The sequence below is a fragment of the Perognathus longimembris genome, chromosome 2 (genome assembly GCF_023159225.1).
Source record: "Perognathus longimembris pacificus isolate PPM17 chromosome 2, ASM2315922v1, whole genome shotgun sequence".
Lineage (NCBI taxonomy): Eukaryota > Metazoa > Chordata > Mammalia > Rodentia > Heteromyidae > Perognathus > Perognathus longimembris.
In genome coordinates, this window is record NC_063162.1 from 144,932,262 (window position 1) to 144,948,725 (window position 16,464).

General features: G+C 43.8%; 1 protein-coding gene across 1 annotated transcript in view; it reads left to right on the forward strand.

Moving 5' to 3' along the window:
* The window catches only part of LOC125345666 (maltase-glucoamylase-like), a 148,342-nt gene that overhangs the window by 96,665 nt on the left and 35,213 nt on the right, over positions 1 to 16,464 (forward strand). The window contains exons 75-90 of the mRNA XM_048337719.1: positions 645 to 757; positions 1,718 to 1,843; positions 3,397 to 3,525; positions 3,772 to 3,882; positions 4,128 to 4,190; positions 5,661 to 5,795; positions 6,242 to 6,329; positions 7,248 to 7,386; positions 8,641 to 8,774; positions 8,895 to 8,929; positions 9,022 to 9,138; positions 9,509 to 9,657; positions 11,429 to 11,513; positions 12,310 to 12,366; positions 14,097 to 14,221; positions 16,134 to 16,222. Of these exons, the coding sequence (XP_048193676.1) occupies positions 645 to 757; positions 1,718 to 1,843; positions 3,397 to 3,525; positions 3,772 to 3,882; positions 4,128 to 4,190; positions 5,661 to 5,795; positions 6,242 to 6,329; positions 7,248 to 7,386; positions 8,641 to 8,774; positions 8,895 to 8,929; positions 9,022 to 9,138; positions 9,509 to 9,657; positions 11,429 to 11,513; positions 12,310 to 12,366; positions 14,097 to 14,221; positions 16,134 to 16,222 (1,695 nt within the window). The remainder of the gene's footprint in view (positions 1 to 644; positions 758 to 1,717; positions 1,844 to 3,396; positions 3,526 to 3,771; positions 3,883 to 4,127; positions 4,191 to 5,660; positions 5,796 to 6,241; positions 6,330 to 7,247; positions 7,387 to 8,640; positions 8,775 to 8,894; positions 8,930 to 9,021; positions 9,139 to 9,508; positions 9,658 to 11,428; positions 11,514 to 12,309; positions 12,367 to 14,096; positions 14,222 to 16,133; positions 16,223 to 16,464) is intronic.

Genomic DNA, 16,464 nt, shown 5'->3' on the forward strand with positions numbered 1-16,464 from the left:
GGTGGTAAGAGGTGTTCTCCTTAAGGGACACTGTGTAAGAAGGACTGGGTAAGAAGGGAACACAATTTTTAAAGCTTCTGAAGATTCTTGAACTAAAAGAATATATGAAGGCGTGTGATGGTGGTAATGCTTAGCCATTGTGGAAGCTGAAATGAGGAGAATCTCAGTTCCAAGCCAATCAAGAGAAAAAGTCAAGGGATTCTATGTCAATGGAGGAAGTGGAGTAGGGTGTAATGCATCTCTAATTACAGCTGTGCTGGGAGAAGTAAATAGATTGATTGCAGTCTAGGCACATGCTTAAACAGAAAACAAGGTTCTCTCTCACAACAACCAGAAAAAAAAAGACAAAGTTATGGGCTTAGGTGTCAGACACCTTCCCTAACAAGCATAGAGCACACTGCAAGAATTATTTTTATGGAGTGGATGGACAAAACATTTGAGAAAATTAAGTAATTGTGAAGGGAAGTGTTCATGGATAGAACCCTGCTTCCTTTTTACATCCTCCACCCTGTGTGAGTTGAGCACAGAAAAGCATGTCTTGATGGTGTGCGATGGAAGAGAGAGAAGTCTCAGTATTGAGGGCTGCTTTCTTCCCTTGCTGAAGCTTTGCAAGCAGCTGGGTTCACATTTCCTTCTCTCTTCAGATGTGACCTTCCTTCCGATGCCGGCCCTGACGTACCGCACCACAGGGGGAGTTCTGGACTTTTATGTGTTCTTGGGGCCCACTCCAGAGCTTGTCACTCAGCAGTACACTGAGGTATGTGTGAACTCACTTATCTGTCATGTGCTTCTTCATAGCAAGGCTGTGTTCCAAATGCATTATCCACTTTTATCGCCCTCACTTTGATAATTGGGATTGTTGGTTTTTCTCAGAGATAGTATAAATAGGAAACAATAAATAAATCTAATAATCATTAGATTAATAGCCTTTAATTGTTGCAGGATAGCAAATTAGCCTGGTGATAGTTTTGAAGTGATAGAGGTGGTGATGGTGGTGATGGAGTATTGGTGGTGGTGGTGATGGAGAAGGTGATTCCTGGCGTGATGATAGGAGTGGTGCTTCTGATGGACGTGATGGATAGGGAAGTGATGAGGATCGTGATGGTGACTGACGCTGTGTGCAGTTACAGTTATCAGGGTGGTGATGGTGGTTCTGTTGACAGGGCCATGAAGGCTGCAATGGTTATGATGTGAGGTGGGGGTAGAGGTGAAGAGTGAAGTTATTTGTGATTGTGATAGAGATAACAAGCATGGAATAACTGCTGAATGCGTTACTTAATCCATGTGGGAGCATATATAGTAACTTCAATTCTCATAAAACCACTATGGGATGCACACTGAGATCATACTCAACTTACAGGTGAGGAAACATGCACAATTAGTTATTTATCCTTGCCCTAGGTCACAGAGCAGTGCATGACATATGTGTATTAGTCCATGGATTTTGGTTCTTAATTCTGGACTCCTCTCTAATTATTTAGACTGCATCTAGGAATCAGAGCAAAAGCCACTTTTCTAGATTCTTGACGTATGAGTTCTAATCCAGCAGCAGGCTTTCCCACAAGGCATTCTAGTGTTGTGCTTCCCTTCCAATCTACTCTGAAATTGCAAGTTTGGTTTGTCTAGATTGGGGCCCTGGAAATATTGTTTTTATTTCACAGGAAACTTCCACCTAGCATCCCATTTTCAGAGTTAATGTTTAAAATCTTTCTTCCAGGTGATTGGCCGGCCTGTGATGGTGCCTTACTGGTCCCTGGGGTTCCAGCTGTGTCGCTATGGCTATGAGAACGATGCTGAGATCTCCAGCTTGTATGATGAGATGGTGGCTGCCCAGATTCCCTACGTATGTACAACCCATGGCGCGCGCCATGCTCTGTATTCTCATATTGAACCTGCCTGGGTCTGGGCCTCAATTTCTTTATAGGGTATTTGTGAGTTTCTGCACATACATGAAGTCCTTTCTCACGTGATGCCACCCTGACCATGATCTTGTCCTACAAATTCTGTGAGTTGGTTCTGGCTCTGTGGCATTAGGAGATCAGTGACTCACAGTGCAGAGGGAAAGCATTAGCTCCCAGAGCTGTTGCTCCTATGTCCTATTTCCTTCCATTTACTTTATGTAGGTTGAAGACATTTAGTCCAAAACCAGAGTTTTCTAAGAATAGAGTATCTTTCCAACACCTTTGCTTAATTAAATGAAATGAACGGATGCTCATTGGCCCATTGTCCATGTAGGTAGGTGTGCAGTTAGCATCTGGTGGGAACTGCAGCCCAGGGCCATGCGTGCTGAGCCACTCTCTGGCTGAATGCAGGGATCCTGGGTTTCCAGGGAAACAAACCTTCTTAGTCACTGAGGACAAGAACAGTCCTGTAATCACAACTTACCCCACAGCCTACTTTATGTTTAATTTTGTTCTATTGTTTCAAATAATTCCATTCAAATATATCACCGGTAATAAGGAAAATATGTCTGATTATTAGGCGTGGACATGTCACAGGGCTTGTGCTTTTGTTTCTTTGATTTTGAATAGTAAGTCCTACTCTCTTTCTGTAATAGCAGTGGATAGGGCAGTTCTTTTTTTTTTTTTTTAATGTGTTTTCCTCACAAAGCATTTTGTTTTTCTCTTAACATTGAATCTTGGGCAGTCTCTTGCGAGTGGCCCACACACTCAATCACTACTTATATTCGCAGTTTACCCAGTAATTTCTTATGCCATGTGTTTTCTTTCCTTTTTTTTTTTTCCCTGTGGGACTTTAGTTTGATATCGGGGCATGTCATTTGCTAAATATGGACATCAGAACTATACTATTAACCCATTTTCTACAGTTGTTATCTCAAGAAAGAGTCTTGCTTTTTTTTGTCTATGCTAATGTCTCTACTGTAACCCTCGTATTTCATTTTTCTGGCCATAACTGAGATGACTGTGGGTGTCACTTGCCCTGGTTATTCTACTGAAATATTATCTCATGTACTTGTATTCCCCTCACTGTGTAGGAACTGAGTTTTTCTTGATCTCAGTCTCTGGTGTAACTGACAGGTGTTAACTGCTATGCCCAGGAAGTGACTGTGAAGTGTTCTATTGAACTTTTTGCTCTGGTTGGCCTTGAACAGGCATGAGCTCTGAGCCAGTGGTTTTCACTCATGCACAAAAGTGCCCCACTATGTAGGTATCTTCATGCTACAATTTTTGATATGCAGGTTCTTATTTTATTTTTTCTTAATTTGGGAACTTTGAAAAAATTCTGTCTGTTTTCAGCTTTCAGTTGATAACAAAGAAGGGAACTAGTGTTTGAGTCAGAAGTCATGTTAAGTTGGGCATGGGCAGTGGAGATTCGCTCTCCTGGGAACATGACCTCATCCCCAGCTACCACTCAGTGCCCTGTATCCTTCCCCAGGATGTGCAGTACTCAGACATCGACTACATGGAGCGGCAGCTGGACTTCACCCTCAGCTCCAAGTTCACTGGGCTTCCAGCCCTGATCAATCGCATGAAGGCGGATGGCATGCGGGTCATCCTCATTCTGGTCAGTCGTTGTGAGACTTTGTGGACTCTGGGAAGATGAAGGGGGGTGGTGGGGAATGCCTGTACTGTATGTCCTTCCATGTTACACAAGGAAAGGTGAAGTTCACTATGAAAGACACTTACCAGTGTTCTCAGACTCTTTAATCTTCAACTAAAAAGGAAGGACAAATGTTATTGGAAGAGGTCTGTTGTTTCCCTTAGCGTTCTCTAGATTTGTTTTTCCATCTGACTTGTGCTTTGGTATTAGGACCCAGCCATTTCTGGCAATGAGACAGAGCCGTATCCGGCCTTCACTCGTGGTGTGCAGGATGATGTCTTCATCAAGTTTCCCAATGATGGAGAAATTGTCTGGGGCAAGGTATGATATAATGGGCAATCCAGGAACACCTAGCCTGGGGTAGAGGACATTGTGGCGTTGTTTTCCATTGTTGTTTTTCCCTCTTTTCCATTTTGTTTCTGTTTCAATCCCTATTTATGCATCCACTTAAAGGCTTTGTGGAGTACACTTTGCTGTGGACCAATGCTACATGATAACTAAATTATCTAGTTCTAGGACTTTGGTTGGAGATTTCTGTTGCTGTTGAACTGTTTTTCTCTGCATAGGTCTGGCCAGATTTCCCTAATATTGTGGTGAACAATTCTCTGGACTGGGACAGCCAAGTGGAGGTAAGAAACTGTTTATGCGTGTTGGGTGGGGCCAGGGTTACCTGAAATCAGCTTCCTTTCTCATGATAACAGACATGTCAGTCAGTCTGAAGATAGCTTTTACTTCCAATGGTCCTTATTATCCTTGGAACCAGAAACTGAGATTCCCAGTTACTTCCATGGTGTTAGTAGGCACAATGCCTATTTTAAACGAACATGTAGCTTTCTTATTAACTTTTTGTTTTGTTTGTTAACTTTATGTAATTGTACACAAGAGTTGTCATTTAACAACATAGTCTATGAATACAAGCAATCTTGACCAGTGTCTCCCCTTTGGACATTCTCCTTCACCTTGGCCACACCTGTTCTGCTACTTTTCTTAATTTTGTAGGATAACTAATGAATTCGTGGTGCATTGTCCTCCAGTTTTCCTCTTCCCTTGCCTACTCCTTCCTCTTTGCCGTCCCCTTGTAAATACGTTTTCTGGAGCTTATAAAGGTGGGGTTTGACTTTGCTTTGTAAGAAATTACACTACCTGAATTCTCCATAGAGTCTACCATATTTCATATTTTTAAAAAAAGAAATCATCATTTCATGGTTGTACTGAAGATTTTTAACTTAGTATGTCAATTTATAAGTACAATTGCTTTGCTCAGTGTCAGCCCTTCCACCATTCAATATGAACAGGGTGAGATGGAAACAGCACGTTGGATAATTCCAGGACCTTGATTTTTTTTATTTATTGATTCAGATGATCAGCGTAGAACTTGGTGACGTTGAAAAATTATGGTTGGCTTTAATTTCCCATTCGCATCTTTAGTTAATGAGGGCCACTGTGGTGGTAGGCATTGGTTTCATTATTGGAGGGAAGGTGTGAAAGGAGGTGATTGAAATTTTCTGCTTAGATCCTCCCACTTAATATCACCCAGCATTTGCTTGCTATAGGACTTTGACATCATAGAAAACACGTCCATCCCATCATTGAATGGACTGTAGCCTTTGTTTCCCTTGTTCCCCCCAATGGAACATCAACTGGATGATTCTTCCCAAGCTGGCATGTGGGAGGTTTGATACACCCATTTGACCAAGATCAACCATGTGACCTTATTAGCTGCAGTTTCTTCCTGCAAGTAGAATGGTTGTGCAGGAGTCCTAAGAAGAGTCAGGACTACAAGAGGTTAGGGTGAACTTTTAAGCAACAGATGGAGAGTTTACTGTATTGGCTGATATCTGGTGTGTAGGTACAAAGAGGAAAAGAGTGTATGCCTGTTTTCCAAATGTGCAAAGGTACATTGTTTGTGACTCTATTCTTCGTACCTCTTGCTTTTCCAAGAATCCCAGGACATTAAACTCTGAAGGTGCTGGTGAGTCTCCTCATACCCTCTATTACCATGAAATACAAATCTTGACTCATTTGTGTTCACTTCTCAGTAATTCCTTGTTTATTGTGAAGTATATTCATTTGGGACTGTTTGTGATTTGTTTTCATAGCAATACAGAGCTTATGTGGCCTTCCCAGACTTTTTCCGGAACTCGACTGCCCTGTGGTGGAAGAGGGAAATGAAAGAGCTCCACTCCAATCCACAGAGCCCAGAGAAGAGCTTGAAGTTTGATGGCATGTGGATTGTAAGTGCGCGAGTGCTTGACTCTGTACACATGGGGAATTGTGTGTAGGTGTCTTTGTTTTTGCCCATGCCTCACTGACACATGCTAGAGCATAGGATGAAATCATCAAGGAAGACTTTGGACATCTTTGCTGCATTGACTCCATTGGGAGGAGAGCAGCCCTCTGTCATCTTCTAGCCTGGAGCTACCTTGACCTTTCTGCTGTCCAGCCTCTGCAGAGATTGTTGGGAATTTCTTGGAAATGTGCTTGCTGGCAGGAGAATACTTTGTAGCTTTCCAGCCATTCATCTTGTAGGGCTTAGTTGGTATTTTTACTTAGTTTTCTCTGGTGTGTGGTGTGTGGCGATTTTCTCTAGGCACCGTGGATAGGAATTACAGGATGGTGAGGGAATGACAAAACCATGAATGTATTCATGTAACCATGTGGGTGTGTGTGACATTTCTAGGATATGAATGAACCTTCGAGCTTTGTGAATGGGGCAGTTCCATCTGGCTGCAGGGATACGACTCTGAACCGTCCACCCTACATGCCACGTAAGGACCCGCGGCCTCCTTCACCTGCGTGTGGCTAGAGGCAGGATGTCTGAGCCACAGCACCTCTGCCAGGGCCCCCTCAGGAGGACCCCAAAGGACTGTGTTTTAATAGGGACCAGAGACAAAAGCACTGCTGATATGCTACCTTGGCAAGTGCAAGTTGCCATACCTTCTGTCACAGTTCCGGTAACATGGCCAGAATGCACTTAACAGTGGTAATGTCTCCAAAGTATTTCCCCAGCATTATTTCTTAGGCCTTCTGGCTTATGATTAGGTACTCACAATAATGTCGCACCTCCAGTGTTATGGTGCACTGGCTGCCTGTGTCATTGTACTCATGGAATTTGGAGTTATACTTGTTTTTATAACTGGGCTTTTTCAGTTAATCTTTATACTAGTTGTGTGAACTTCCATGGATTTTATGATATTTCTAATGATCAGATTTCTAAGATCTCATGGAAGGTAGCCCTATTCATTTGAGAGAATTATAAAATAAAATAATTTATACATTATAATCCAAGAGGAGGCCCTGATTCACAATGAATAGTTGAGAATCCTGCATTCTTCCAATAACCTCTACTTTCTCCAGTCAACTTGATGCTGAAAACAAACCAAGGCTCACTAGGGTTCTGAGAACTATTCCCATGCTCCTGAGAGAGAGAGAGAGAGAGAGAGAGAGAGACAGAGAGAGAGAGAGAGAGAGAGACAGAGAGAGAGACAGAGAGACAGAGAGACAGAGAGACAGAGAGAGAGACAGAGAGACAGAGAGACAGATACAGAGATAGAGAAAGAGAGAGAGAGACAGTGTCCAATGGAGTTTAATTCAGCATTAAGATTCAGAGTTCAATCATTTACCTACAGAGCAGGGACTATATCTTTCAGGAACTGTTGTTTGACATTCTTCAATTTTCTCTTCAGATTTGGCAGGCAGGGACCGAGGCCTGAGCAGCAAGACCCTGTGCATGGAGAGCGAGCAGATCCTTCCAGACGGCTCCCGAGTGCGGCACTACGATGTCCACAGCCTGTATGGCTGGTCCCAGACCAGACCCACCTATGAGTGAGTCATGTCTTCCCTGCCTGCCAACCCCTGAGGGTAGACACAGAGGGGTAAGGCAGTCCTACTCTTCCCTTTGTCCCTGGATGATGGGTGAGGAGGTCTCCAACCCAGTTTCCCCACACAATCACAGGTCATGAGTTCTACCCATGAAAAGCATTTGAAGGGCCCTGAGAATAAGGAGAATCTCAGAAGATAGAATATTAAGCATTGATTTATTTAAGTTAAGCAGGATGATGTAGGAAGAAAAGAGGAGAGGTAGGGGGAGAAACATCCTGTTCTCCATGCAGGATATGGAAGTGGAAGACTCACAATATCAGTTCTCACTTCCTGTCTTTATTCTTTCTGAGCTGGGGAAACACACATAGTCATGCCTTCTAACAGCGCCTCATGCATAGACAGGGGTTCTGTGTGGCCAAGATGGCTGCTGTTCATCATTCTCAAATATAGAGACATAATTTGGTGTATCTAAAAGCAGGTCCTAGGTGTAAGTTTAAGTGCTTGATCTCCCCAAATATAATTTTATTTTTCTGTCCTTATGCATTTGCAAAGAATATGTAGCTTCTTACCATTTTTTTTTTTTTTTTTGCCAATCCTGGGCCTTGGACTCAGGGCCTGAGCACTGTCCCTGGCTTCTTCTTGCTCAAGGCTAGCACTCTGCCATGTGAGCCACAGCGCCGCTTCTGGCCGTTTTTTCTGTATATGTGGTGCTGGGGAATCGAACCTAGGGCCTCGTGTATCCGAGGCAGGCACTCTTGCCACTAGGCTATATCCCCAGCCCCGCTTCTTACCATTTTTAAGGGCAGAGCAGAAAGCAGAGCTGTTACTGGAATCCCTGTCAGCCAGGAAGACCTTCCCCAATATCGATCCTGAATTCCTTCTGGTCAGGCAGCAAGCACTTTGTCTATGTTCAAGGCCCAAGGTCACTGGAGGGAGGATCTATAGCCTTTCCTCAATACTATTTTAGAAAATTAACTGCTGAGTACATAAAAAGAAAGTTATCATTTTATATTTTATATCATTTCAACGGTTTTCTACACGATGAGTGTCTCATAAAACTGTGAAATGGCAGCCTTGTCTAATATGTCTGTCAGCTAGGAGGAAGCATGATCCTTCCATTCAAGCAGGAGGATTTTCTTTTCATTCATGACTTGATTCGAGTTCCTAGGACTTGAATGAGGAACGAGGATGGCAGCGTGCCCTGTGGCTTTTCTGAGGCTGCGCTGACCTCCGTTGTCCCCTGCTCCCTCCAACCAGGGCCGTGCAGGAGGCCACAGGGCAGCGAGGCATCGTCATCACCCGCTCCACATTCCCTTCTTCTGGGCGCTGGGCAGGACACTGGCTGGGAGACAACACAGCTGCCTGGGACCAGCTGAGGAAGTCCATCATTGGTGTGTGGCCTTGGCTCCCAGGGGCTGTGCCCCTCCCCCAGGGCAGGGGCTGAGGACCCTTGGTGAGGGAGCAGGAGGAGGACTGAGAGCTTGGTCTGACAGCTGTGCTTCTCCTTGCAGGCATGATGGAGTTCAGCCTCTTTGGCATATCCTATGTAAGTGACCTGGGTCTCCTCTTGGTCCCCACGCAGATGGCCACCTCTGTGAGAAATGTACAAGAGGCTCGTTTGGTTCTGTGTTGTTTCAGACAGGGGCAGATATCTGTGGGTTCTTCCAAGATGCAGAGTATGAGATGTGTGCTCGCTGGATGCAGCTGGGGGCCTTTTACCCTTTCTCCAGGAACCACAACACCATCGGGACCCGGGTAGGGTGTCTGTCCTCCCCTGCCCTGTTTTGTGACACAAGAACCCAGCCACCAGCCCCGGGGTGCGGCTCAGACAGTCTGTATTCTCTGGAGACATGCTCCAAGCCTGGAAGCCCTCACCCTAAGGAATCTTAGACATCTGCATTGATCAGATGATTCCTTCTGTTAGAAGAAACTATCTCTATCATATTTCAAGAAATGCATTGTGGGAAAAATTTTCCATTTTGTAGAGAGAGTTTTGTTATGTTTTAGGCTAGTAGTAATGATCTCTTAAGAAGTGGTTGATAAGAAATGAATTCCATCCATGAATTCCTAAAGTATCATCAGTTTCCCTCAGTAAGTTCAGCACATTCTTCTGTTTCTCCATTAGAGGCAAGACCCTGTGTCCTGGGATGCAGACTTTGTGAACCTTTCCAGAAGTGTCCTAGAGACCAGATATACCTTGTTGCCGTATCTCTACACCTTGATGCACAAGGCCAGCACGGAGGGCGTGACTGTGGTGCGGCCTCTCCTCCATGAGTGAGTGTCTAGCAGAAATTCTGCTCAGTACTGAACAATGCATGTCTTTCTGTAGGCTGTTGCTTTCTGCAATGTATATTTTTGATGGGAACATCCGATTTTTTTTTTTCCAGTCCTGGGCCTTGGACTCAGGGCCTGAGCACCATCCCTGGCTTCTTCCTGCGCAATGGTAGCACTCTGCCACCTCAGCCACAGTGCCCCTTCTGGCTATTTTCCATTCATTTGGTGCTGGGGAATGGAACCGAGAGCTGCTTGTGTAGGAGGCAAGCACTCTTGCCACTAGGCCATATTCCCAGCCCTGATTTCTTTTCTGGATATTCATTAGATTTTCTTAATACATTTTACTTATAAAACTAAAATATATTTGTTTACATGAAAAAATGCAATTGCTACGGGGCAGAGCCAGCGCTGTGCCTGTCCTCCTCGATATTTGGGAGGTAGAGTCCAGTAGCATCTCCATTCGATGTCAGCTGGGCAAAAGGTTGCAATACCCCAACTCTAACAATACCTGATATGATTTCAAATGGGCTGGAGGTTAAAGTCAGGAAGACCACAGTTCTAAGCAACATCCTGGGCTGGAAATACAACTCAAGCTCAAGAGCATATGTGTAGCAAACTTAAAACTCTGAGCTGAAGCGATAGTACCCGCCCCCAAATGAAGATTATTTTAATTATCTTTAAGTAGTTTGTACAATGGATGTGTGCCAGTTTAAAACGTAGTTTATGGATAGAGTGAACCTTGGTCATTTTTACCCCTTCAATATTCTCACTCCACCTAGTGCCTGCTTTTCTTCATTTTGTAGTTTATACAATGAATTCTTCATTGCATTCTTCTCCCTTCCGCACTTCATCTGTTTATCACCATCTCCTTGGCTCAGATTTCCTCTTTACCTGGTAAAAAATATCCTACTAGCCATATTTTATAATTTCGTCCTCCTTTCCACCCACCTCCTCTCATAATTTTGGGAAATCTAGCTGAATATGCAGTGCTTGACATATTTTGTCCCTGGGAGCCATGTGGTTTCGCTTGTTGCTTTTGTAAGATGGAGCCATTGGCCAGTGCTGTGGTTTTGCAGTTCACAGGGTGCGGAACTGGAAGTGCAACATGACTTCCTTTGGATGAGTGGGGATGGCTTAGAGCAAGGGGCTTGCTTAGAGGGCTGGAGATGAGCTTCAAAGTGTTAGAGCATCTGTCTAATACTTCAGAAAGCCCTAGTTTCCAATTTTAATATCATAACAGAATTTTTTAATTGAGCAAATAAAGTAATTTGTTAAAGAAATTCTGATTTCTAGGCAGAGACCATCCTGAACTTGTGATTAGAAGACAGTGGGATATTGAGCAATAGCCATGGATGAGGAGTGATTTGTTGAGTGTACAAGTTTTGAAACAATGTAGGAAAACATAATTTCTTTGTTTCCCTTATTTGTTTTGCAAAAACACCCCTAACTTTTATAAGGCCACGTGTGCTCAGGTAAGGAAAGAGGGCATTTCAGGGTAGACGAGAGGGATAGGGGCAGCCTTGGACTGGAAATGTGGACCAATGGTGGAGATATTTTCTAGAGAAAACTTATTTGTAGCACTGCCAAAGTTTGAGGGTTGTGACCTGTGAATACTGGAGATTAGCTCTTCCTTGTTAAAGTCAGTGATGTTTAAGGACAGCACTTGGAGCAGCTGGATTTCTGACTTGGTGTATTCTTGAGTTCTTCTGCAGGGACTTGGGGTCATGGTCTTCGGCGGCTCTGGGTGTGACACCTTCCTTTGCTTTTGCAGGTTTGTGTCTGACCAGGAGACCTGGGAGATTGACAATCAGTTCCTGCTGGGCGCCGCCTTCCTGGTCAGCCCTGTCCTGGAGCCTGTGAGTATGGAGCCTGGGGTGGGTGGCGGCTCCAGCTGGGAGGTTGGGTGGCAAGGGGAGGAGGAGGAGTCCCTGTAAGCAGTGTTCCCCAGAGAGGATTTCTTCTCCCTGACTCTCTTTTCGCTCCTTCTATGCAGCAGAAATTCCCGGGGCGGGGGGGACGGGGGAAATCTTTCTTAGTGCTGGTTTAACCATTAGAGTCCCAAATCTGACCTCTTATAATTGAGGACTGTCACTCGATTTACAAAGGAAGGGAACAGGGTCAGCTGGGAGTAAGAGTAAATGAATTCATTTCACTGCAGTGTCCCCATTGCAGGGAAGCTGAAGGCTCCTAGGAGCTCGGCTGTCTGGGCTGGGAGCATGTAGTGCTGCTGGCCAGCCCTCCTTTCCTTTTGTGCTGGGTCAGGCAGGCAGACACAGCCATTTCTTTGCACACTCTGGGATTAATACATCTTCTGATTATAATGTGCGAATAGTCCATGTGTCACAGTCCTTTTTATCTAGGAAGTTTTCTTCTACTTCAATCCAAACTCTGTGTTTGTGTGAAAGAAAGTACTGATCTTTTCCCAAAAACCATGTATCCCAAAGGTCTTTATTACAGCACCTGTGGTGGGTAGGAGATTTCCTTTTTGAGAAGGGAGAACGGAAGGAGGCTACCCCAACCTTGCTGATCTCAGGAGAGCCAAGGCCTGGGGTTCAATTCCACCACTGCTCTATGGCCCCTTTTCTATATAGGTTGCTTAATGTATCCTGAGCAATGGTGCCAAGCCAACCTTCAATCTGTGTTTTATTTCAGAATGCCAGAAATGTGACAGCATATTTCCCTAGAGCCCTCTGGTATGACTTCTACACGGTAAGCTTTGGGGAGATGGTCTATTAGCATGTGTGGATATGATGAACCTCAGCCCAAATGCTCCCATTTCCTATTGGACAGATTCTTTCTACAGAGTAGTATGAAATTTTCTGAAGTGTCCTGGTGAATCACCTGAGGTATCGCACCCAGCACCTGACTTTCCTTCTTTATTTTTATGTTTGATTTTATTCTCACCTTGTACTGTTACTATGTACCATATACTCCTGATAATATTAAGTTGTGGTAGCAACTAGATTTTGATTTTTGAGTAGTAGAATTGGACTTTGTACTCAAAACAGTTGCTTAACTGGTGCATTCCTTTTTTTTTTTTTTTTGTCAGTCCTCAGCTTGGACTCAGGGCCTAAGCACTGTCCCTGGCTACTTTATGCTCAAGGCTAGCACTCTGCCACTTGAGCCACAGTACCACTTCTGGCCTTTTTCTGTATATATGGTTCTGGGGAATCAAACTCAGAGCTTCATGGATGCAAGGAAAACACTCTTGCCAGTAGGCCATATTCCCAGCCCAACTGGTGCATTCCTGTTGAGCCATTCTTCCACTTATTTTTTTAGCCAGTCCTGGGGCTTGAACTCAGGGCCTGAGCACTGTCCTTGGCTTCTTTTTATGCTCAAGGCTATACTACTTGAGCCGTAGCACTACTTCTGGCTTTTTCTATATATGTGGTGCAGGGGAATCGACCCTGCGCTTCATATATGCAAGGAAAGCACTCTACCACTAGGCCTCATTCCCAGCCCCTCCAATTCTTTTTTGTACTTGTATTTTGGAGATGGGGGTAGGAGTTGTCACAGATTTTATTTTTTTGCCTCGGCTGACATTTATTAGTGATCTTCTGTAACTCAGCCTCCTGAGGTGCTAGGATTAGAGCCATCAACCAAGGGCCTGACTAAACCTTTATATATATATATATATATATATATATATATATATATATATGTATGTATGTATGTATGTATACATATGTGTGTATATGTGTATGTAAATCTTTGACTGTCTTAAGTGATTAAGTTTAGAGGCTTCTCTGTCACCGAATAAAGTAGCATTGCTGCCCAAATATTTTCTATGTTAAGATTTCTTATCTTAATGACCACAAGGCAGTGCATGAAGCATACTGAGGCAGGGCCCTGACTCCCACACCTGAGCACAGCATGAGTCTTTGTAATGAGGAATCCACGTGATTTCCCTATTTTATGCATGGACTAGTAGAAGCACTGAAGACCCTCCAGGAAAACAGGGTCTTGAGAAGCCACGCAGGGTGGTCTCTTTAGAATCAAGGTTGAAACAGTGTTTTGAGAAATAACCCAAATGTCTCTCCTAGCCCTATAACCAGAACCCTTTCCTGACTTTCAGAGGAGCCAAAACCAGTAGATAGGAAATACAACATGAAGACAAAGAATGAGAGAGGGTGCTCATGATTTTCATCCAAGCAGATTACAGAGGTGTTGGGTGATATAAAGGAAGTACAGTTGCTCCTGTTCTCTATTATGGGTAGGATCCAGTCACCCTATCCTTCTCATTGGTGTGTCTTTAATAGGGAGTCCTACTAAGTCCTCAAAAGAAGTCTCAAGACCCTCAGAGCAGAGAAACTGCCTCAGTGTCCCTCTCAAGTATAGGCACCAAGGGCAAAGAGGGGCAGCTGAGGCATCAGGAAGCAGAGCTGTGCAGGTTAGGTTTGGTCCTCCCACTCACCATCCCTTCCTCTTCCTGCCCACAGGGGGCACAAATCAATGCAAGCAGTGAGTGGAAGGTCCTGCCAGCTCCTCTGGACCACATCAATCTTCATGTCCGAGGGGGCCACATCCTGCCCTGGCAGGAGCCTGCACTGAACACACACCTCAGGTGAGTGTTGGGCCTGGGCTCTGCTGTGCGTGCTGGAGGCGCCCTTACTTGCAGGGAGTGTCCTCAGTCCCAGAGACACTGCTCTCAAGGCCACGTGTGATTTACTGAACACATGTTCTTTTCTTCATTTTGTTTTAGTCTTCTTGCATGTTTACATTCTGAACAGTTACCATAGATTGTAGATTTGCATTGAATGGTTGATGTAGGCAGTGACATTTGAAGAAGTAAAAGTTAACATACAAGTGTCAATATACAATGCTCGTAATGAGGGTGCTTCATTCCTCCTATTAAAGATGAGAAACTGCTGATCTACACCTATCTAATTATTGGCAATGACTAATACCAATGAGTACTTTTCTGTGCCTGAGTTATACCAAGATGGACCATTGTATTTTCAGATGTTTTCCTTAAATAACAACAACACTCATTTGCTTCTGGGATCTTATTTTCTCCATTTCAAGGATAAGCAATTAAAACATCTCCAAGGTTTAGTGACTTATGGTTCCGTAGCTAAGATGAGGATGGACATATCTAGGATCCCTGTTTGTGTGATAGCATTACTTATCATGTGGACCCTCAGTAGCTTAACTTCAGAGATTGTGGTAAAAACTGAGAAACAGGAATATTTATAAGTAGAACTCCATTATGTGTATGAAGAGTTTTCTGTCCCTTCATGTGCTTTTTGTGAGCTAGGCAGATTCTGCAATTGGTTACTGTGACAAGTGCTTTCCCGTTTGTGGCTATGCTGCTGTCCCTGTAGCAAGCTGACCTGTGCTTTCAGGTGGTGAGGCTCAATCAGATTGGAAGTTCTAGTGCTTCAGTTCTGTTGATTCCATTCTTTGTAAATGAGTGACCCCCGGTGCATTCTCAGTGGTCCAGGTTACACTCCAATTTCCTCCAAAAATGGTGTCCACTGTTCTAGCAGCAACAATGCTGGTGTTCCTTCCTTCTGGTTATCTTCACTTACGTTGATGTGTTTTCACACTTCAATTTCTTTCCTTACTATTACTAAATATTTCAGTTACAGTTATCACACATTGTATGTTTGAAGATGTCACCTGTATTTTGGGGGAAATGTAAACCTATATCTATTCCTTTATGTGACTTTCCTTCCTCTTTTCTTATTATCTAGTATAATTAATAACATTTTGTTTGAAATCTGATGTTAAGGACCCAAATGTGGATCTCCTTCCTTTAGAGATTAACATTCTTCTCTTTGAGTAGGGTCTTGTCATTTCTTTTCCAGTTAAAATGAAAGATATTAGAATGTGTTGTCTTCCCATCAAAACCTAACATGCCATCGCATAAGTCAAGTTACCATTAGAGAGAGCGGTGTACCTGTGTTGCAGTCTTTGTGAAGTTGTCCTTGGGATCAGTGGCAGCTACTCCTAGGAATGTCATTCCTAAAGCAAGCTGACCTCACCACTGTTGCCTAGCATTATCTTGTCTTCTAATAGTCTATGTCCTAAATCAGAGGTGGGGAATGTCTGAGCCACAAAACCACAGTTGTACATGGCAGGAGAGGTCCATATGTTCCTTGCTTGTTTCTTGTCAGGGACTCATGGTCATTTACCTGTATTGATAAGTTTGTACTTTCCAACAATGGTGTCATAAGTATTTAACTTACCTTTGACATTTAAATATTCGTGTGTTTGTGGCCATAGCCTCTACTCTAACTAGTGTGGGGATTCTGAGGCTCAATGTTCTTGCTGACTCTGTGGTTGTTTTTTGTTTACATAGTGGGTATTTCTGTGTCCTGTGACATTATTCAACAGGAGACACTGGTCTTTGTCCTTGAAAGAAGGCACTGCCTTTGGCCGGTGATGACTTTCAGAAATAAAATTTGAAGGACACATAAGGCAGTGCTTTTTGCTTCCATGCTTGTTTCTCACATGAGTCTTGCCTTCTGCAGCCGCCAGAACCCTCTTGGTCTTATCATTGCCTTGGATGAGAACAATGAAGCCAGAGGCGAACTTTTCTGGGATGATGGGCAGTCGAAGGGTGAGTTTTGTTATGGGCACATTGCCTTTCACAAACCTGCATCATTGGCCTTCCCTCCTGCTGGTAATCAGCTGTTGGAGAACTCTTCCAGGCACAATTCTTGAGAGAGGAGTTTGGGTTCTAGTTGTAGTGTTCAAGAAGTGAGAGGTGAACCCGAGATGAAAGGAAAGCATGTGGGTATTTCTTAGAAGTTTGTGCTAACTGATTTGTCACCAATATGCACTTCCATGTTATAATGGGAA